The sequence below is a fragment of the Stylophora pistillata genome, chromosome 12 (genome assembly GCF_964205215.1).
Source record: "Stylophora pistillata chromosome 12, jaStyPist1.2, whole genome shotgun sequence".
Lineage (NCBI taxonomy): Eukaryota > Metazoa > Cnidaria > Anthozoa > Scleractinia > Pocilloporidae > Stylophora > Stylophora pistillata.
In genome coordinates this window covers 8826338-8849655 of record NC_142530.1, presented here as the reverse complement: position 1 = coordinate 8849655, position 23318 = coordinate 8826338, and the positions used below count along the sequence as shown (strand labels likewise).

Here is a 23318-nt window from a genome sequence, read left to right as displayed (position 1 = left end):
AAATGAAACCAAAATCAAAGGATGGATAGTCTCCTCATGTAATACCCTCAAGAGTTCCGCAAACGGACATACTCAAAAAAAAGAAACAACAACAATAATCTGGTGAAAAAAAACTAAGTCCGTTGAGATGTTTTTATAAGGACGGATTGTTTTAGCGTGGCTCGGCTGTTTACAATAGTTTTCTTTTTTTTTTGAGAAGGAAGTTTGGATCTTTACCAGCTGGGTTACTTACTTGTTCTAGGCTTCGCAAGCTTTTGATACGAGTTCCATTTGAAGTCTGTCGAGGTCGTCGATCTCTTCATCTAAAAGAATACGATCTTTGCTTCCGGTGATCTCCTTTAAGTTGTCAACGTCTACACTGTCTCCAAAACCGACACCTACGATTCTCACTCGTTGAGCCTGCAGAGGTTTTACAGCGGTAGCTAACGGGTAATATCCCGGATCTTCTGACAGACGTCCATCTGAGACCAGGATTAAAACCTAGACGATATAATGATAGCATCGGAATGAACGCATCAGACCGTGTTAAGAAATATTAAAGACGGCTGAAACATTTAAGACTCGTTCTGATATTGAGAGCTTTGTTTAATTGAAACAATTATCCAAGTCCCAACTCATATGGTAAAAGAGTTATACCAGAGACCTCCTTCATTTTTTCTTACTAACCCTTGGAACTCCGCTCCGTCTATTGGTGAAGAAATCTTGTGATGCTGCCCTCAAGGCCAGGTCTATTCTTGATCTTCCATCTTGGAACTCAACTTCTGCCACGTTTGCTTGAAATTGTTCGATCGTTTTACCTTCATAGTCAGCAAAGTCGACGGATAGCTTTGGCGTATCACTGAACACCAGAAGACCTAGTCTCGTGTCAGGAGATATTGCTGCAAAACGCCTGGAGACCAGCTTCACGAAATTCTTCTCCCTTGAAAACCTGTCCATTCCCACGCTACCGGAAGCATCGATCACAAATCCCACATCAAGGGTTTCGTGACATGGATCTATTAATGTCGTTTCTTTGGAGAAAAAAACAACAATAATTCACTAAGTTTCCGTAGAAGTTCATGAAAAGGTAAACTTATTTAGAATTTCTAGAGAATGTCCTTTATGACTTCTTTTCTCCTATACTCTCATAAAGTAGGTACATCGAGTCAAGTAGATCGGGCACGTGATAGGGAGCAGGTTGGGATAACATAATAAAGGATGGGCTTGCAATAAGGTACCTGCTAGGAATTTCCCGTGAAAAGTAGCGTTTTTGTATTAGAAAGGGAGTCGTAAAACGTCCGAGTCTCCAGGGAGGTTCCTCAACTTTCTCCGAGTCAAAAACCGCAAAAGCCGACCAAGTCCGACTGAAGATTGACAATGCTTTTCTATAATCCTAACTCAAAGATAGAAAGAATCTCGGTGTAACACGGGAAAAAATTTTCAGCCCATACTAAATTGACGTCATTTTCAGTTCTACTTTTTTTTAAAAAAAAAGTTCGTTAAATCTGCAAACCTTTAAGGCCTCCCTCTAGACTCAGTCCCTCTCATCAGACAAGAGGTCCATTGGTCGTTTGATTTACCAGTTCAAGGGGTAAGTTTCTAAAGAAAGTGAAGTGCCGCCTCGGTAGGGGTGTAAAAGATCATTGGTTTTATCAACTGAGATAATAATGTAATTGGAAGAGTTTTTAAAGCGGCCGTTTCGAGCGTTAGCCCTTGGCGTCGTCAGAGCGAAGGACCAACACTCACACAGCTTTAGAAACTCTTTAAGGCGCCAATTTACGTTATGAACTCAGTTTGATAGGACCAAGATCTTCATTTACCATTTATTGGACGTCTTTGTCTTACCTATGCGATATGCGATGAACTCCATCTGACGTAACAGTTCGGTAAAACGCGGCACCCGTATAATGTATTGAGAGGTCTGTACCATGGTGTAGAGTTCTTGTCTGTTCAGCTTTTCTCCAATTCCAATAACATAGACAGTGACGCCGAGGGCTTGAAGAGGCCTGACTGCATCACGTAGTAACGATAATGAGCCTGAAGAGTACTGTTGACCCTCTAAGATGACAACAACGAACTTAGGTATTTCCTGAGGAGATTTCTGCAGAGTTTCCCTGGCTAATATTAGCGCCTTGTAAGAAAGAAAAATGGTTAAGTTAAATTTCTATCAGCACTAAAATATACTAAAATAGCCACAAGTTCCCTCGACCTAAGCACCATTTTAAATGACTGGTAACCTAATAGATAGCAGACTGCAAATTCAAGGCTTTGCTTCAGAGGTCATTCACATGCTCTCGAGTAGCCAAGAAAACCACTTCCTTTCGAGTTACCCTGGCCAAGCTAATTTTTTGTTTAAATTAGAATCTCGAACTCCTCTCGGCGACTGAGAAAATCGATTAGGTGATATGTCTCTGCTCGGCAGGTAGGGTAACCCTCTCCGGTTGGACAATTTTTTCGCATATGAACTTTAGATTGACTACCGGAGACACAATTTCAATCCTTTCCCTGGCCATGGGTCCGCCATTTTGTCCATTAAATAACCTAGAGTCAATAGCTTTCCAAGAGTTTCCCCTTATTTTTCATATTTTTCAAACCTCGTACGATTTTAAGTATTTCATATCCACTACAGTTCATTTTTCAAATACACGATGTATAACCTACTGGTAGTTAGTTATTTACCTTATGGAGTTGACGACCACCGCTTTCAAGGGCGAGATTATCCAATAAAGTGTACAGTTCCGGAAGAGTACTATACTCATTTAGTCCTACACTCAGCTTGGGTTCGTTACCATACAGAATGACTCCAGCGCGTGTTCCGGTTGGGGACACATGAAGACGTTTAGCTATTGACTTGACGAAGTTTATCTGGCTTTCAAACTCCCCCCTAGTGCGATACAATGATGAATCGACTAGGAAAAGGCCGTGTTGAAGTTGGTGGTGCGATTGCACAACTGTCAAATATAAAAAATATAAATATTAAACATATGAAAGATAAAGAAAACCATATCTTTGGCAATAAAGAAATAGAATTTACTCTACAAATTCAACGAAAAAAGCTTTGAAACTTTTTCCTTAGGGCCGTAATCGGAAGTGATCCGCATATAACAAAAAGAGTAAAATTTACATTAAAAAGAGTAATTTTTTCCCCTTTTAGGCGGGTTAAAGTATGATTTGTTAATTTCATGGCTACACGACCTTCGAGATTAACTGTCGGGAATGAATGCAAGTCATGGCGACAATTTCTTTATTTTCGGCTCTATTTGTCAATTCTTTTATCGGGAGTAATAAAACAGAGGCTCCAAAAACAATTGAAAGCTCTACAGCTGAACAGTTTCAACTGTACACTTACCGTTCATTGTGCGTTTGAAAACGACTGGGGACTGAAGAATCAAAGTATCGAACGTCCTCGAGTAAAACAGGTCATCAGGACTTAACGTCAATTTTCTTAGTTCTTGCATCGAAACATTTCTTCCAGCTCCGACGATATTGATGTGCACCCCTAATCGATGCAGCAGATCAACGGAAACCTCCTTTTGGTCGTAACCAAGTGGCTGCTGCCCATCTGTTAGTAATACCAGGAGTTTAATAGCTTTCGGCCGCGCCTTAGAGAGAACTCTTGCAGCAAATATCAACGCTTTGTCTAGACGTTTCTGTCCTCCCTGGTAAGGAACGACGTCAACACCTTCTGAAAACGATAATATGTTGCCGTATTCTTCGAATCGAATGCTGGGAATCGGTGTGCTACCAAAAGTTATAACGCCAACGCGTGATTTATCCGGAGAGATGTCAAACTTGCGAGCGAATGCCTTGACAAATTCAAGTTCTCTAAGGAACTTCCTCTTGCTGATGGTTTGGGAGGAGTCTACCAGGAACAGAATATCAGCTTTAAAGCCTCTCAGCATTGGTGCGCCTGTAAATAGAAGCGACTACATCGTTGATTTCTCGATACAACTAAAGCTACCCCATGATACTCTAGAAATGCGCCAACATCATAATTTATATACATCTTTAGTAGATACTAAATCAGCCGATAGTCTTGAAGCCGCGCTCTAATTGGCAACTCAAACCGCGAATATCTTTTGCTACTCACATCCGAGAAACTCGTGCGGGATTTGTTGCGCCCGTATATGTTGTAGTCATAGCTGGAATAAATTTGTTAAAATGTTCTTTCTGTGCTATATTATCTCACTGTTTTAGTATATACCGCTACCTTTAAAGCCTTTTAAAGGTTCAATCGAAAAATGAGGTTGAATTCTTAATCTATTTTAAATTTTCTTTTTCGATTATTTGTTCATTCAGAGGGTTCACGATCCCTTAGTATGCACTAAGGTAAGAGCACCTAAAAATAATCACACCAGGTAAAGATTATGCTCACATGTTCAAAAGTCCGTGCATACCTGTTTGGGATGCCATGTATATCACAAACAACGGAACTTCTTCTTGCAATTTCTCTGAAGGGAACCTAAAGACATCTCTACTACGTTCCACCATGGAACGCAATTCCATCTCTTCGGGACGAGGGCCAATGCCTACAACAAACATACGTGCGGTGGAGTCAAGTATTGGTTGAGCAGCCCTGTCGAGTGGAGTAGAAACTGCTGTCAGTGCTTGACGCCCAGCTGTCAGAAATATAACATAGGTCGGGACGTCTGATCGAGCTGTTTCTCGAAGTTTATTGGCTTCTTTGAGAGCTGCATCCATTCGCCGTATACCACCAACGTACCGAATGCGGTCAATACCTCTAACCAGATCGAGAAGGTTATCAAAGGTACTGAAAGTAATGACAGATGCAGCACTAGAGCTATACCTTACCACCGCCACTCTGGTTTGATTCGATGCGATAAGGAATTTTCCAACGATTGACTTGATGAAGTCTTTCTGTTCTTTGAAAACTTCACTGTTAACATCGTTGGACGAGTCCACAAGAAATATGAGATCTGCCTTGTATATGAGTGGTGATTCTTTTTCTACGAGGAAGGAAATAAGCACTTCGTCATTTTACCATTGTGGTAAGTGTTGAAAATTTCGAAACTTTTGTTTTGTCCCAGACTGGACGTACTGCATGCATTAGAAGGGCGCGCATAGGACGACTGAAAGGTTCTCAGAAAAAGAAAAATTTCTTTTTTTCGGAGTCACAACAAGAAACTTATATTTCATCTAGAAGCCTGGCTCATTTTCTCATCTGTTCTGTTTCAGATCGAAGTCCAAAGTTTCAATCAATGTTTCCGGTAAGTGAAAAAGAGCCGTGCGAGTGTAGGGCAAGAAGGCTCCGGTCCACTTCAAATGTCCGGCCGCATACACGTCAGCTTTCGCAAGTGTATTCAATGAGATTGCGTGTGAGGGTCTGTAGAATATTAAATACAAGTACACCGACACACAAAAACCAGCCAAAAAATTCCCAATCGACCCCGAGTTCAGTGGAAGAAGAACCAATCTATGGAGCTACCCGACTTCATAAAATAATCAGCTATTTAATATGGTTCATTTGGTCCTGTCCTACCTTTATTGACCTGCTGTCTAAGTTGTCTTAACCACAAATGTATGTTAACGATGACGTTGTCTGGGGTTGGAATGATTTCGACAGGATTTTTCGTGACCATGGTAAGCTCTCGGAGATCAGGTTTTTTACCAATGCCAATCACAAATATGTTAGCGTTAGCATCGTGTAAGGGTTTGGATGCTTCATCTAGTGGCGTCATGCCAACCACTTGAGCCTGTAGTCCGGTGGTGATCAAAATGACAATCTTTGCAGCATTTGGTCTCGATTGCGACAGCTGTCCGGCAGCGGCAGCAAGAGCCAAGTCCATTCGCCTCCGACCTAAGAAATAAAGAATAAACAAACAAAGACAGCAATCAGGTAAAAGGCGTTTTAACGTTAATAGATTGGCAAATACGTGAGTGCAGATTTTTTTAAAAAGATAAAAGAGCATGGTACTTAAATGCAGACTTTATGAATTGACCTATCTTAGTTTTTATAATTGGTCAGCCAGTAAGTAAATCAGTAAGTCAGATGGTCAGTTAACCAAAACTTAAATCATAATGAGTCAGTCGGTTTTATAGTTAATAAGTCGATTTTATAGCGGTTAATAAGTCGGTTTTGTAGTTAGTAAGTCGGTTTTATAGTTAGTTAGTCGGTTTTATGGTTAGTTAGTCGGTTTTATAGTTAGTAAGTCGGTTTTATAGTTAGTTAGTCGGTTTTATAGTTTGTAAGTCAGTCAGTTGGTCAATCAGTAAGTCAGTGAGCTAATCAGTCAGTTAGATAGTCGATCAGTCCGTCAGTCAATCAATCAGTCAGTCCGTAAGTCAGCCAGTCAGAAAGTCCTAATGAAAAAGCGGGTTAAGCTTCTAAAGAAAATGTGGTTGCTGCTTCGGTTGGGGTTTAACACGATAATTTGTTTTATTATCCAGCTACACTTCGTAGAGTACAAATAACGCCACAGACGAGTACAAATATCACGCGGTAGTTGTACTCTAGAGTGCCGGTTGAACAGGTTTTCTCGCGTCGAGCAAGCGAAGAATTGGACTGTAGTTACGACAAAAAGAAAATGGGGGACAATTTGAATCATATTTCTGACGACGAAGAGTCAGAATGGCTGGCAAATATAGATACAAGTTTATTAGATGAATCGAACGAAGAAAAACAGCTAGACGACCAGAAAATTTCTTATTTATTGAAGAAAATAGAAACAGCAACACGACAACGCGCCAATTCCGTTCCGCTTCGCATACTTCTGTCACGCACTCCTCGTAAATAAATATCTGCGAAATTCGCCTGCACTAAAATAACAATTTTGCGTGTTGAATAATAAATAACTTATTAGACGTTTTGTTGTGTAGTATCGCTGAGTATTTTTACTCGTTATTTGTATTTTGACTCGCCCTATGGGATCGTCAAAATACGGCACAACTCGTAAAAATACTCAGCGATACTACACAACAAAACGTCTAATAAGATATATTTATTTTAAGTAAATCGGCCACCGTAAAAATTGCCTAAAGCTGACATTACGAGCGTTAGTCCTTCGTCAGAGCGAAAAGATGAAAGGCTAAAGCTCGAAACATCAGCTTAAAATTTCTTTACGGCGGCCAATTTACATTACAAACTCAGTTGATAGAAACAAATTATCCAGTTAGTCAGTCAATCATCTGTACGTCAGTCAGTATGCATGTCGACCTATAAGTCAGTCCATCAGACGTTCATTCACGTGTCGCATTATTTGAGATGTTTATTATTGCTCGTAAATTTCATACACAAGGCACAACATACCTGTGAGATATGGTGCCCTGTCAACATCTACTTCAAAGCTCTGAAGGTTAGTGTAAGAATTCAGACTTGCTAACACAGTTGCAGAAGAACTGTATATGACCAAGCTTGCACGCAGTTTATCAGGTGAACTTCCAATACTCCTCACGATTGATTTTATGAGGTCCTTTTGACTTCGGAAATATCTTGCGTTCTCTGCCGTGGAGGCGTCCATCAGAAATATAACGTCAGCATTCAACTGCATTCGGCTAGTAACACCTTCAGCAAAAAAAAGCCTTGTTTTCAGTAGAACGGTATGTTATGGATCATTTGAAAAGTCTGCGGCAATTAAGGCTTCAACGCTTCCAAATACACTCGGAGCACGCGATACAGTCATTTGTATAGAAGTTTTGCACAGCAGCCATGTTGGATGGCAGGAACAATGAAAATATTTTGCATAAGAAAGAAATTTTTTCCCATGGGTAAAATAATCTATTGTTCCTGTCATCCAACATGGCTGCTGTGCAAAACCTCTATTCATAGAAAATACGCATTTAAGTGTTGTTTCACCGAAAAGTTAAATTTTACCAACTTTATGAGGCACTTTTGGAGTATATTGCTCCACTAAAAAAATAGTAACGTAAGGGAATGTAAATCGAAAATATAACTTGGTGCTAAACTTGATACATTCACGTCAAACGTTAAGAAAAAGTGTAACGTACCCTGTTCCACCCCTTGTGTCACTTGTGGTAAAACATAGTTCAGCGATCCAAAAGAGAACGCCTGGGATACCTGCGATGGGTGGTCCACTAGTGCTTCGAAATACTTCTTATCGAGATTATTGGCAATGGAAATAACATAAAATATAGCGCCCATTGAGTGCAGAGGTTTTGCAGCCTCGGAGAAAGACAGCGCATTCGCGGGTTGTCGGCCACTTGTCAAAAGAACAACCAATTTGGGGACGGAGGGAAGTGAGTTTTTAAAGACCTCTGCTGCAGCTTCTAGGGCCTTATCTATCCTGCGTTCTCCGCCTATTGATGACATGCCGTCTACCAACGCTTCAAATGCTTGTGTGCTCTCATAACTGTTAAAATCGATTTCACGAGAAGTGGTAGTACCAAATGTGATCACAGAAGCCCGAGACTTCCCAGGTGAGACATTAAAACACTTAGCCAGCAACTTGACAAATGTCTTTTTCTCGTTTAAGCGCAGAGCGTCGACCCCAGTTGATGTGTCCACAAGGAAAACGACGTCTAAGATATAATCTGGTCTCAAGCAAACTGAAATTGAAAAAAGGAGACATAACGAATGTGAATTATTATTAGTCGAAATATAAGATCTACTGTACTAGTAAAGGCTGATAGTTTCTAAAGAAACTGTTTGGGGCTGCGTCGGTGGGGATAACGAAATAATTTGAATACATCAACAAAGTTGAAATGGTAAATTGGCCACCGTTACGATTATAAAAGCTGACGTTTCGAGCGTTAGCCCTTCGTCGGAGCGAATAGAGGAATTGTGGGTTGTCTGTGCTTTCAAAGGCAGAAAATGGAGCTACGTTATTGGTGGGAACATGGCAACGAACGAACGCTTTTCATTCCACAAATTTATTCGTGTTTTTCTCGTTGCCATGTTCCCACCAATAACGTAGCTCCATTTTCTGCCTTTGAAAGCACACACAACCCACAATACCTCTATTCGCTCCGACGAAGGGCTAACGCTCGAAACGTCAGCTTTTATAATCGTAACGGTGGCCAATTTACCATTTCAACTTTGTTGATATATTCAAATTATTACTGTACCAGTAGTTTGGTGCAGCATTTTAGCGTTGTTATCACAAGCTCATGAATGTTAATTCCGCTTCTCTTAATCAATTGCCCCAAGAGGATGTGAGTGTTCACTATATGAAGGAATCGATGGTTACGCTCTGCAACAAGTGTAGTAACTCGTTTCGTCTATCACTTTTCAAGTTCTGTCACATGTCAGCGAGTTTCACGAATTTATCCCAATTACACTGAAACAGAAAAGAGCAGAAACTCTATGAAACTGAAAGATGTAAAATCATTTCTATCAACAATTGCATGGTTCTTTTTTTCTCACTTTCTTTTCTCTATAGAAAAAAAGGTATAAACTTACGTTATTAAATTATTCTTTTGGATTGTTCATTTTATCTCAGTACCACTTAAGATAGCGGAAAAAGTGTATCCAAACCTATACAGAAAGTACAGTCTGTGTTACAGAATTAATGATTTTCCTGTTTATTACCTGCTTTCTCACTGATGTGACTTGCAACCTTTGATATCTGAGAATTTAACTCCTTAAACGAAAGTAATGTAACCAAATCTTCCGGTGAAGCAACGAGCGGTCTGAATTCCTGCGCATCTGATTTCGTTCCAATGGCAATGACATACGTTTTGGCACCATTTTCGCGAAGCGTTCCCACCACTTCGTCAAGACGCCTTCCGCTACTTGCTTGCCTTCCACCCGTGAGGAATATCACAACTTTGGAAGATCCAGCTCTTGCTTCCTTCAGAATTTGTGTCACAGTTTCCAGGGCTCTGTCAATCCTTCTTTCTCCACCAACGTAAGAAGCATTGTCAACTACCTTGTCAAAATCAGTAACTCTTTTAAGGCCAATGAAACGGGAACTCAGTGAACCCAGATCACCGTAGGAAATCAGGGCCGCACGGGATGTATCTGTCGACACGTTCAGACTTCGAATAAGAGACTTGATGAAGTCTTTCTCAGACTTGTACTCTTCTTGATTGACTTCGTAAGAAGAATCCATAACGAATAGGACATCGGCATCCAATTTTGGTGTCTTTGGCTCTAGAACAGATTTACATTATAAGAGAGTACATGAACATCGTTTATAAACAGCAAAGAAAATTTTTCTGGATTATATGTATCGCTAATTTTCGAAGACGAAGGACATATTCAAATAGAAGAAAACTTATCACACACTAAAACATGTTTGAGCAATTGATTACATTTCTATGTTTTTCCCAAATGCAATTTGCTGCATGTAGATGAAGTTAAAATTGTATTCCGCATCCTTGAATGGAGTAGTTTGGTGCACATCTAATAGATATGTTCCATTCGATTGGTTGGCACTGCTGGAACACACAGCCGTGTTAATTCTTCAATTGTTTTACATGAAAATATTCCAATTTGTCTAGATGGAGGGGGAAAAGGTTGCGATCTTCAAAAGCTACCCCTCGGTCTCCAAGGATGTGTAATTAAAAGTGAGCCTGAAAACAACAAAGAAAAACAACAACAAAAAACAAAAATATTACCAGGCCCCGGTTTAACACTGGCCCAGTTTAGACACCGTTGGTCTTTAATCATCCGTTAAATCCAACACCCTCTTAGAGGACATAGATGCTGATTCTTACTTTGTTTAATTAATTTTTTTTTATGAAGACAAATGAAAAACTGCCGATCGTGTAGCATAATTCCTCGACGAGTATGGTCCTCAGCATGATTTTTGTCAATTTTGGTTTTTAAAAAATGCCTTTCACCTTTATTGAATTCTTTGTTGAATTATATTCTACTGTAATGTATTTTTATGGAATGTCCTGAATCATCTTGTTTAAGGGAGTCCAAAGAAGACCGATGGGATCACTCTAGTGACGGGCAATGAAAGTAGTTATTTGCAGGGCTTTACTCATTCGTACGATATCGCTACATGGTTGATTCTTGCACCATTCCCTATGCTGATACAAATTGTGCATGCAGGGTAAGACATTTTATACTACTTACCAACTGGACCGTTGATGATGCGTCTTGAAATTTCGCTAACGTATCGGACGAGATCATAAGCCTGTGGCACTGAGCGGATATCTTGCGGCTTTTTCACAGTTGGGAGAAGCTCTTGCTCATCGTATCTATCGCCAAATGCCATAGCTATAACTGTTGCTTCCATTTTGAACAGAGGCTGAACTGAACGTAAAAGAGAGTTCGGATCAGCATCCCTGGAGTTCCTACCGCCAGTCAGGAGAACTACTGTTTTCTTGGATGCTGGGTTTCTTGATGACAAAATCGTTGACGCCGCTTCAAATGCTCTATCCATTCTTCTTGCTCCACCTTGATAGACACTGGCGCTGACTGCAGTGTCGAATTCTCGTAGAGAATCGTAACTGCCGAAACGTACTACTGAGGAAAATCTGTTTCCGTAAGTGACAACCGCCATTTGGAATTCAGCTGGAGTTACGCTCAATTCTCTGGCTAAAACTCTCACAAAGCGGATTTCTTGATAGAAATCGGACCTACCAACATCGGATGAGTCCATTAGAAACAAGACATCGTGTGTGGGCCCCGGGTATGGATTTTCTGAAACATACAGGTAAAAGACATCAATCTGAGCTTTAAATTCCTTTAACGTAGTGTCTATGATTGTACTAAAATGGAACAGAAGTTTCCCGCGATCTAGACTTGATTTCCCTTGATATGATACGACTGACAAAAACGATTTACGTAAACAGAGGAACTAGGACATATAAATGTTTCATTTGAGGGACGCTGGCGATGTTGATAATTGAACTACATCCATTTTGAAATCACAAACTTCAGTCACTCAAATACGAGATTGGAAAGTCTGTACAAATATTTTGTTGATCCAGGAGTGAGCAGGTTCTTAGAAAGTTGCAAAAGTTGTTCTAATTTTCCTACAGTTCCTTCCAAGCATTGAAATGTGATTGCCTGTTGTATTTTAGTAAAGCTACCTCATTAGCTGGGAAAAAGATGAGAAAATAGGTGCAATTTGTTAAAAAATCACACCAATGAGAGCCAATCCGATTACAAGTATCATCAGTATTTCAAAATGGATGTAATAAACTAACATAACCAACGCAACCAACAGACGACCTAAATTCATGATATGAAAAAATTGAAGATTGACCAATCTTAATCGACAGAAGCTGCTCTCCTCAATTGTACTATTCGGCCAACAAATAGCTCTTCACTTGACTTAGCTATTGACCAGAATTAAGCTGGTCAAGATGTTTGTCACCTTCCCTTCGCCGAGGTCAGAAACAAAATAAGTGAATAAACACTGTCAGCTGATATGAAATGCTTAAAAGGGTTCGAAGCTGTCATGTACTTTTCAGATATTTTCGTTCTTTATGTTAAGCTGTAGAGAAACTCAGCCATCAAATACCTTTACGTATGTGGTCAACAATACTTGGTACTATACGTTCCATGAAATTAAATGGTACACGGAACATATCCTCCAGCTTTGTCACTAACGGACGAAGCTCTTGTGTGCTCGGCTCATTACCAAGAGCGACCACGTACATGTGGGATCTCATGTCTCGCATTGGTCCGATAGCTACATCGAGAGGGGTGACATCAGATTCTTTAGCCTGTTGCCCAGCCGTCAGAAGGAGAAGAATTTTTTTGGACGATTGATCAATATCTCTCAGAATGACAGCCGCCTCACCGAGGGCTTGATCGATTCGTCTGCTTCCTCGAACCGGAGTGATCCTATCAATACCACTTTCAAAGCCTTTAAGGTTCGTGTAATCATCAAATTTAATTCTTGCTGAAGGCACACTTCCGTAATTGATGACGGCAGCCTTGGTTTTATCAGAGCTTCCAATTTGCAAGTATTCTGCCAAAGACTTAATGAAGTCCTTTTGTCTTTGGAACTGTCCTTGTTGCACGGTAGACGAAGAGTCCAAGAGAAAGATAATGTATTCGTCTTGTTTCATCGGAGGCGCTAATTTGATAAAGGAAAGATTTGTGTCAAAACTGAACTACACGTTTAAATCAACTTAGTGTCTTTATTACACTGTATGCAAGTTAGGAACAAGTAACATTCCTGTATTATGTGAGTTCACAAACTTACCACCAGAGAATTGCTTACAATTAAATAACATTTTCGATATCTTTGCTCGTTAACAAGACAAATGCCTATCCATAGTTGTTTTTTCCTTAGATAACCGTTTGTTTTTCTTGTCGATTTTCAGTAAAAATTATTATCTGACACCCTTATGATCCACTATTGTATTGAGCAAGAATGCGATTTTGAAAAAAAAAAAAAACGCTCTTAGACGGTATTGACGATTATTTCCATGCAGTCGTTTGCGGGTCACTTGGTATGTTCTGGAGTTAAAGGAAGGGGCAATACTTTGAATGGCACAAAGGGATGTGACTGACCTTTCCTGTTGGCTATTCTGGCAGCAGTGGAAGATACAGAAGATAACAACTCAATGAAAGTTGGAATTCTGAAAATGTCGCCGGGATCTGCGACAGCAGTTCTAAGTGTTTGGTTGTCATGGTCGTTCCCTACAGCAACAATGAATGGGAGGGCACCAAAATCAAGGAGCAACTTCTTAAATTTATCTAGTGGCTCCTCATCTTCGTCTGGTGTCTGTCTCCCTCCAGTTATCAAGATGACCTTTCTGTCAACATCAGAATATGTAGCATTTTGAAACAAGTGAGCGGCCTCTTCCAATGCTCTATACAGTTTTCTAGAGTCTCCAAAGAAAGGTATGCTATCCACGTTGCGTTCAAATTCTTGAACGGTATCGTAATTACCCAGCGCTATGTTAATAATTGCATCTGAGGAGTATGCTATCACAGCCGCAGTGGATTTTCCGGGAGAAACGTTAAGAGATCGAGCCAGTAGTTTGATAAACGCCTTTTGTTTGTCAAAGTTTTCTCGCCCAGTCTGTTTAGAGGCGTCTAATAGGAAGAGCACTTCTGCCTTTATATCATAAATGGGCAATTCTGATGGAGTAAAAGAGAGGGTGAATAAATAAAAAAATAAAAAAATAAGTGCAAAGAATTTTGAAAACTTAGTCGATGGGTGTTCCATCTCTTTTGTGGTTTTTTCAAGCTCTGGGTCTCGAGAAGCTGATCAAAAGGTAAAGTAAAGTGCCCTTAGAAAGCTTGTGTTTCTTTTAATACAAACCAAAATTATTAAAATATTACTTCTTATACCATTTGGATGAGAAGAGTTCAAAAGATGGCCACTACGCGGGTAACAAATTTTGGAGTTCCGACTAAAGCCCCTCATAGTAAGGTTTTTAGTACCTATAGGTGCAGCATGAAATTTTCATCAAATTACTTTGCAAAAAAAAATAATAGATGAATCTTTGAAATGACTAAATTCTGAGTTATGTAAGCCGAACAGCAAGGATGCTTCACGACAACTTTGAGTCATTGTTCAAGCTAAGAAAAAATTATGATGATTTTGCTCCCATCAATTGAGTTGATTACTCACCGAAAAAATTAACAGTGTATTTCACGACTGGCTGCACCTCATAGCGAAGGTCATCAAACAGTGCCACACTGAATATGTCGTCTGAACTTTGAACCATACCAACCAGATCTTTGCGATCTACTTCGTTTCCAACCGTAACAACAATGTTCTTGATTCCCATATCTCTCAATGGCTGGGAAGCAGTTCCTATTGGCACAACATCAGGACTTCTCGGCTGCCTGCCTGCTGTGAGAAGGATAAGGATTTTTGGAACTCCCGAACGTGTCTGTCGCATTTGGGATTCCGCTGTCCTCAGAGCGCGGTCGATACGTCGGTCACCACCAACCCACGGCTGCCTATCAAGCCTTTCGTTAAAGTTTGTTTCCGACTGATAATCAGTGAACTTGACAACGGTGCGAGCGGTGTTATTGTAGGCGATAACAGTCGCTCTGGATTTTCCTGGTGAGACATTGAAGTACTTTGCTAAGGATTTGACAAAGCTCTTTTGTTTATCGAAGCCTTCTCGACCAACAGAGGTTGAAGAGTCCATAAGGAAAATGATATCTGCGGAGATATTTGCTGGTTTTGGCTCTGAAATAAGAGAGAGAAAATGCAATATGCAATATTAGTCATGAAGAATACAAGAGAGAGTCAGTATATCAGTTATGTTTCTCTATAACAGAGATCTTGTATTCACATACAGGAATAGCAGTAACTGCTATTATGGGCTTAATATACCTCAATAGTTTTTGATAACTTTTTTACTGGTGAATCTAAACTTATGGAGCAAGAAGATTAGTAAGCATTCATAACCTTCTAGGCTTGACGTTCGAAAATTTAAAATATTTTGTATCTATGATATCCCAAAGGGGTACCGTAACTCTTTTAAGTACAAAAATGGAGTTTTGGATGATGATATTTTGAGAGAGTGATTGATACTGGTTTCAAAAATAAACAATACTACTCCAATTTCAAAACTTAAAATGTACTGTTTGGTAATGTGAGCTTTTTAAAATCGTTCGACAGGAGCCTCGATAAATTGCGGAGGAAACCTCCTTCATAAGAGTAATTACCACTAGCGGTCTTGATCTGTCTTGCCATTTTATAAACACGAGAGTGAAGGTCGTTGAAGGAGGGTACGGGTAAAACGTTTTTCGATGTATCTGGATCATGGCCAATCGCAACGACAAACGTGTGAGCTCCAATTTTGTCCAATGGTTTAACGGCATCTTCAAAAGAAATACTATTTCCACTCTGTGATTGTCTTCCACTGGTCACGAGTACAACAATATATGGTACACCTCGCCTTCTGTCGACTAGTACTTTTGATGCCTCCTCTAGCGAGCGATCGATTCGCCTTGAACCTCGAGAAGGCTGCGCCTTATCTACAAGCCCATTGAAGTCACTCAAAGTGCGGTACCCATCAAACTTTACTTTCGTATCCGGAAAAGTGCCAAAAAGTATTACAGCGGCTCTTGAAAATTCAGGAGCAACATTTAAGACTTTAGCCATGGATTTGACAAAGTCCTTCTCTTTCACGAAGTTTCCTTGAGCCCCAAAACCGGAGGTGTCCAACAGGAAAACGATGTCAGCATCAATGTCTAGCGTCCGATAATCTGTATTATAAAAAAATGAATTTATGACAATGTTGCTCGGTGAGGAGCGTTAACCGATGTCCCCATAGTGTGCCAGCATGGGGGCATTGGAGGAATATCTAAGCGAACCAGACATATTACGTACGAAGACCTTGTTAGATTTTTCAACATGTCAAAAAATATTCGTTGCACTATACCTATGCAAATTAACCTTTTTGCTCATCATTCGTGTTTACTACTTCATCAGATTATTTCTGTAATTCTAATGATAGTTTTTAGCTTGTGGGAGAGTATTAATCATGAATAATATTTCATTACTTTTATGGTATGCAATATCGTATTTTTTTTTAACCGTACAACACAGGAAACTTATTGACTGAAACGGTTACGAAAAGAAGGCAGTAACGATCGCGTTTCATTAAAGCCAGGTGTAAGCTCAAGAACAATTTCGAAGAGCTTTGCTCGGACCAAGATTTATCATTCTTTCGTTTTTCACAATTTTCAGAAGTATTCAGTCAACAAGTTCATCGATGATTTCCTGAACTTTTATTTCATTTGGTGGATGTGTGATGAGAGATTCCTCAGTGAATAAGTGGCCCAATACAAAATAAACACATGTGATTTTCATCTCTTTGTTAGGGTGGGAATTGTTATTTAGCGCACATAATCAAAATATTGTTTTTACCTGTTCTGTTCACTATGTGCCTCGCGATTTGTCTCGTCCTCGATGGAGAGAAGTCATCAAATGTCGATACCCTCAGCACGTCTCCAGGCTCCTCAACAATAGAGCGTAACTCTTGACCATCTGGCCGTGAGCCTATTCCAATGACAAAGACACTGGTACCAAGGTCTTTCAGCGATTTAACGGATGGAAGCAAAGTATTCCTTGGAGGGCTCTGACGTCCGGCTGTCAAGAGGAGGACGACTTTAGGGACGTCAGCACGGGCAACTTTTACTATATCCGCACTTCTTCGCAAAGCCTTGTCCATTCTACGGTGGAAAGAAATTTGGGGGAGTTCATCGACTGCTTGCTCAAATGCTGTTGGGTTTGGATGGTCGTCGAATTCGATTCCAACCAACGCATATCTACCATAGGTTATCGCAGATCCTCGGGTTTTTGCAGGGCCGAGGTTAAGAACTTTGGCCAAAGACGCAACGAAATATTTCTCTTTTTTGAATTGCTCTCGACTTACTTCGGAGGAAGAGTCCACAAGAAAGATAACATCACCCGTAAAATCCATCGGTACCACTGGTTTAGGTAATTCTACAATTCAAGATGGGAGAAAAAAAAGTGTTTTCTCATGCTCCTCTCGTAGCTATTAGCTGGTAAATTGATGCATTAGAGAAACAGCAGAGCAATAATAAACTTTTATGTGTATTACTTTTACTGCACAAATCGCCAAAGATCTCAGTGTAAATCATTTGAACTGATACTCGCAAAGACATAGGCATTCATTCTTCAAAGCAGAAATCAGAACTCGATTTAACAAGACAAAATGATAAGAAAAAGTAGATAGAAGAAAATGATCGATTTTATGGTTTCCGTCTTTCGCATTGGATATTGCAACAGTGGCTTACAGAAAAATGAAACGAGCAACGTTATTGAGTTCAAATATAAGGTATTAGCGATGTTTTCTCATTTCTGTCTCATTTTCGAAAAAAATAGCTTAACTTCTAGCCTGAGAAAAGATAGTATGAATTTAAAACTTGAATGATTTGTTTCCTTTTTCCTAATACAGTATGCGCGGAAAATAAGAAACTTACCCACTCTCTGGTAAATCATCTCAGCCATTGAATCATTTAGATCTTTAAACGTCTGTACTTTAAAGACGTCTACTGGAGAATCAGCCACCTTTTTCAAACTCCCAATATCAATATCCTTTCCAACAGCTATAATGTACACTCTGGCTCCCGTGTCGTGAATCACCTCCGAAGCTTTGTCAATAGCTTTCTTGTGTGAATCAGTGAGGTCGCGAACAGTTGTAAACATAATGACAATTCTGGGTATTGATTGATTGGCATCTCTTAAGACATCAGCGGCATCAACTAGCACTTCGTCAATACGGGGCGAGCCTCCGATACTCGTTGCTGTGTCTACGACACTCTCCATGTGATTCAGGGACAGATAGCTGTTAAAACGTAACAGCTTCTCCGAATACTGACCGTACGTGATAACAGCGGCTCGAGATTGTCCGCGTGTGACGTGGAATGATTTCATAATCGACTTGACAACTTCTTTTTGTCTCTGGAAGTCGTCCCGGTTGACAGGGGATGACGAATCCATAATGAAAAGAATGTCAGATTTAAATTCAGATGGAATCGACGATCTTGAGCCTAAGTAAGCAGATAATAAGTTCTATTTCAATATCTGAGACATTACATCCGAACGAGTGTCATTTTTATTAGGAGCATTCTACTTCAAGGCTGTTGTTAATGGCTTAATGTTTCCACAGTATCTGACCGTATCAGATCTTGATTCTCAAACATGTTTTTGTACGTTAAAAGAAAATCCCCTGTTTTTTAGCTGGAAAAGCCACACTCAATGCTGTGATTACTTATCAAAACTTTTAGTTTGTAAAGGAAATGAGGACGTTTTTTAACAATACGATCTTGAGCCTAAGTAAGCAGATAATAAGTTCTATTTCAATATCTGAGACATTACATCCGAACGAGTGTCATTTTTATTAGGAGCATTCTACTTCAAGGCTGTTGTTAATGGCTTAATGTAAGAAATGTTGTTAATGGCTTAATGTAAGAAATTCAGTGTGTGGCTGACTAAAGTTATACGAAATGGCCATCATTTGTGAAGTAAATCAAGTTCCACCGTTGATGTCAGACGTAAATATTCCATGATCTCACGACATAGTCTGTAGAATACAAACCTCTTCTTATTGCAAATTCTCGAGTGCATGGGAGTATTAAAGAAACACAATCAGAACATACCATTTATAATTTGTTCAGTAACAGTCTTCACTTTGGAGGTGAGCAAATCAAAGGAAGGCACTAGAATGATGTCGTTCCTCCTAGAAACAACTGGGCGTAACTCGGATTCACTGACTTGAGAGCCGATGGCTACAACATATCTTTCTGCGTTGATTTTCTGCAAACTTTTCACGGCCTCACTTAAGGGTTTACCTCCTCCAGTTTGTTTACCAGACGCAAAAAGGACGACGATTTTCCTCACCGCTTTGGGAAGGTTGTTGTCAAAGTTAACGGATGCAAATTCCAAGGCACGGTCCATTCTTCGCATTCCCGTGAGACGCGTGAGTCTGTCGAGACCACGGCTCAAGGACTCAGGCGTTTTCTGTGCTCCAAGCTCTATTTTTAGACTAGGAGAGGAGGCGTAAATAATTATGGCCACGCGAGAACCACTTGGTGAGAGATTGAGAGCAGCTGAAAGATCCTTAACGAACTCTTTCTCTGTATTGAAGTTATTAGTGGTGACGTCAAACGCCGAATCGATCAGGAAAATTATGTCAGCCTTGAAGCCGGGTGTTATCGTTGGTGTCGGCGTTGTGCTCATCGTTACAGTTGAAGGGGTTGTTGTCGGGGTTGTTGTCGGGGTTGTTGTCGGTGTTGGTGTTACTTCTACATAGCAAACAAAGACATGGTTAAGTCTTGGATATGGATAATGATCTGGCTAAAGCACCGTTTTCTATACGACTATTTTTTTTATTTAGAGTAACCAATTACTTTGAAAATAACCATTTCTCGAATTGAATAACAGAAAGTCTTTCTGCAGAAGTCTGAGATTTTCTTGAAATGTATATTTCATAGTTAAAAAACGAAGCTTCAATTTAATTTCTAAACTTGATTAGCATGAAATATTGGCAACGTGCAATCCTGGGCTGGTAAATAATTTCAGAGAACATACACAGAGACGACGCATGCATTATGGCTCGTTGAATTACAATTTGATACACATGGCTTCAGGTTATTTAAGTGATACAACCAACCTTTGAGAATGTGCTTTGCAATTTGTCTGACCTGCCACTGCAAGCTGTCGAAGGAACGTACACGGATAACATCTTCTCTTTCCGCAACTACAGTCAGCTCCGGATCTGGATTTGGTCCAATGGCGGCAACGAACCTGTCGACACCTTTCGTCTCCAGCCGTTGCACGGCATCTCGGAAAGGATTTTCGGAGTTAGATGTATGTCTTCCACTTGTTAGTAGCACTAGTATTCGACGAACATTCGGTCTACTCTCTCCGAATAGCTGAGCTGCCCTTACTAGCGCCCTATCAATTCTTCTACCCCCTTGAAGTCGTGCAATACCATCAAGTAACCTTCGAAGGTTTTCTGCGTTCTTAACGACATTGAAGCGGGCTGCTAGTCTCGCGTAGTCACCGTAAAGGATCACTCCCACACGCGTCTTGTCTAACCCGAATTTGAGCTGTTGCGCTAAGGAAGTCACAAAAGCCTTTACTTTCCTGTAGTTGTCTTCGGTGACGCCACTAGAGGAGTCTACCAGAAAAACTATATCCGCACCTGAACTTTCTGTTGTTTGATCTGCCGAGGAATGTTAAAGGAAGAAAGTCAATGGAACAGTATTGATATCTTTCACTTATTTCTCGTTATATTGCAGAAACAATCCCATCATAATGTGTGTCTTTCGTATAGTGTAACCATGCAGATGTTATGGATGAAATGTTCTCATTTTGGTCCAGCTCAGAATGGAAATCGATATTTTCGCTTTTTTTTTAAGTTAAATGTTTGCATACATTGATTACTGGAATAGTTATGTGAAACAACTCAAAATAATTATTTACCTAAACTTGCAAATATTTTTAAATTGTCATTTGATGGTTTTTTCTCCCATTTTCATTGGCTGGGAGCCCACCAAGTGACCTGCAAATAACTGCCTACAAATAATGGTCTGCTCATGCGTACTACCGTCTAACTCTGTTTTTGGTGTAAATAATATTCTGCTCATGCGCAGTAATAACCACGCTCTTGTGGTCGCTCTTGTGGTCGCTCTTGTGGTCGCTCTTGTGTGTAAACATTATCAGAATCGTTGAACAGCAAGAAGACCGTACCAAACATTACGGCAACCTCTTCGATTCCTGTAGCTGAGAGTGCACCTCAACCACTTCTCACAGCCTCTCAGGAAGAGCATATTCTAAATGAGCTAAGTATCGAGCAATCTAACACGCAGTAGACAGTTAATAATTTTTACGACTGTACTTTCAACTTTTAAAGTGAAATTTCAGAGATTGTGTTAAAGCTAATTCATCAATACTATAATAATACAATAATTCATCAATGAATACATTTTCCCTTTTTTTTTCGGATTTCAAATCCTTGAAGACTGTGAACTTGTTCCTGGAAGTTTCAGCCATTTGAAGGCATACATTTTGTTAATTAACACTGAGTTGACTGTACGTACAATTTAAAGTCGACAGAATAAATTATTTAACTGAGAAGGAAACCATTTGATTTCTGGCAGCAGTGCGCGTTTGCCGCTTCCCCCAAAAAATTAAAAACAAACTCGGTGATCGAATGATAAAACAATTACTGAACTCGGTTATCGAACGATAAAACAATTACTGAACTCGGTTATCGCAAAATATCGTGATTTGTCAGTGTCTCGCAGATCAATTATTTGCCTCAGCCTTTGGCTTCGGCAAATAATTGATCTGCTCGCCACGGACAAATCACGATATTTTGCTCAACCTCGTCCAATAATTGTTAATGACATTACATTTATTACATTGCTTTACATGATTTATCTGCGTATATATAGTGATTCGTAATAATCGCCTTCAGATACAAACGTTAGCTCTCTGGTTCGAATGATTATACTCATTTCTCTTACTTATTCACTAATACCCGCCAAGACTAACTAATGCTATATGCGGGTTGTGTAAATTTGCTTGTAATGTTCTAATAATAATAAACAAACAAACAAACAAACAAACCCTTTATTGTGGGAAATAAATTAGCTTGGAGAGCTAAATGAATATAACTAAATGCTTTGATAGGTTCCAGACAAAGCTGGGTGAGCTATAGCGAATCGCATAGTTTTAACATAGGAGATCGAAACGGTTACACTTGCATTCACAGGTAGGTGCACTAGAATCGTTCCTAAGCTATCCATGCAAATTAAGGTGTGTGAGATCTAATAACCTAGCGATGAGTGCAAGTACCAGCATACCTGTTATATTCTTTATATCCTTGGCAATACCAGTTGAATTCCGTATCAAAACGTTGAATCCAGGTACAAAGAAAAGCTCACTTTTCAATAGTCTAAGCTCCGCTTCATCCACTCGCTGACCGATAGCAACCACGAATACTTTTGCATCATGTGATCGTATCGATTCCATTGCCTGATTCAAAGGTAGAGCTCCTACCTCTTGCGTCTGTCGACCCGAAGTAAGAAGTATAACGACTTTATCAGCCAACGGTCGAGCTGTGTTTAAGAGAGATCCTCCCTCGATTAGAGCTCTGTCCAGACGTCTTCTACCTCGAAGGAAAGGCAGTGCATCGACTCTGCTAAAGAAAGATGAAGGGGAGGTGTGGTCTGTGAATCCGATCACAGAACGCGCAGAGTTGCCATATATTACAACTGCAGCACGTGTTTGTCCAGGTCTTAGATTAAGAATATAGGCCAGTGATTTAACAAAGTTTTTCTCTTTGTTGTAATTTTCTTGGTCCATGTCGGAAGATGAATCAACCAGAAACAAAACGTCAGCGTCAAAGTCAAGAGGTAAAACGGTTCTCTTGGCCACTGAATAAAAAAAAAAAATTTGAAATAAGAGACACTTCGAATGAAACATTTGTTGTACACGAAGAAACTACATATAAAGTCGAACCTGTATTAAGCGCACCTTATTGGGCGGTCATCCTGATCAAACGGTCAGTTGTGAAAGTCCCGGAATTCTTTCCCTTGAATACAGTAATTTTCACCCCTGTTAAACGGTCTTAGTCACTCTTTACCGAGTCCCAACGGCCTGGTTCTTCTGTCCCGCGCCAGTATCGCACCGTCACTTCCGTCACTTAATGCGGAACCACTCAGATAAAACTAAGCTTTCAAGTATATTTAATCCATATCTCTCTCCCAAAATCAATGCTGGTAATATTTTTGAGCGAGTTTTTGTACATTAATTGGTCAATTACGGCATAAATTGGCGGTTTTTTAACCTTTTTTTTGCAATACCCCTATTCTGTGGAAGCGGTCAACCTGTATTAAGCGGTATTAACCGGTATTAACCGCCACTCGCCGCGGGTGACCGCTCATTATCTGTTCGACTGTACTCGGACTTTTGAGTTGCACGTAACCCTTTTGTTACTACTAT

At 40.0% G+C, this 23318-nt stretch overlaps 1 protein-coding gene across 2 annotated transcripts in view; it reads right to left on the bottom strand.

Moving 5' to 3' along the window:
* LOC111334458 (uncharacterized) overlaps positions 1-23318 on the bottom strand; it is a 44724-nt gene that overhangs the window by 2917 nt on the left and 18489 nt on the right. The window contains exons 16-36 of one of the 2 annotated variants that reach the window (XM_088740392.1): positions 22178-22750; positions 19978-20532; positions 19581-19609; positions 18965-19535; positions 17786-18355; positions 16707-17285; positions 15500-16042; positions 14448-15017; positions 13379-13951; positions 12378-12938; positions 10982-11551; positions 9485-10048; positions 7945-8502; positions 7247-7501; positions 5480-5797; positions 4377-4946; positions 3329-3889; positions 2659-2930; positions 1825-2110; positions 667-1010; positions 233-480 (exon numbers count right to left, since the gene is read on the bottom strand). In XM_088740392.1, coding sequence (XP_088596518.1) covers positions 238-480; positions 667-1010; positions 1825-2110; positions 2659-2930; positions 3329-3889; positions 4377-4946; positions 5480-5797; positions 7247-7501; positions 7945-8502; positions 9485-10048; positions 10982-11551; positions 12378-12938; positions 13379-13951; positions 14448-15017; positions 15500-16042; positions 16707-17285; positions 17786-18355; positions 18965-19535; positions 19581-19609; positions 19978-20532; positions 22178-22750 — 9665 coding nt within the window. In that variant the 3' untranslated portion in view covers positions 233-237. Of the gene's footprint in view, positions 1-232; positions 481-666; positions 1011-1824; positions 2111-2658; positions 2931-3328; positions 3890-4376; positions 4947-5479; positions 5798-7246; positions 7502-7944; positions 8503-9484; positions 10049-10981; positions 11552-12377; positions 12939-13378; positions 13952-14447; positions 15018-15499; positions 16043-16706; positions 17286-17785; positions 18356-18964; positions 19610-19977; positions 20533-22177; positions 22751-23318 lie in introns of both variants that reach the window. The other variant, XM_088740391.1, reaches the window with a different exon arrangement.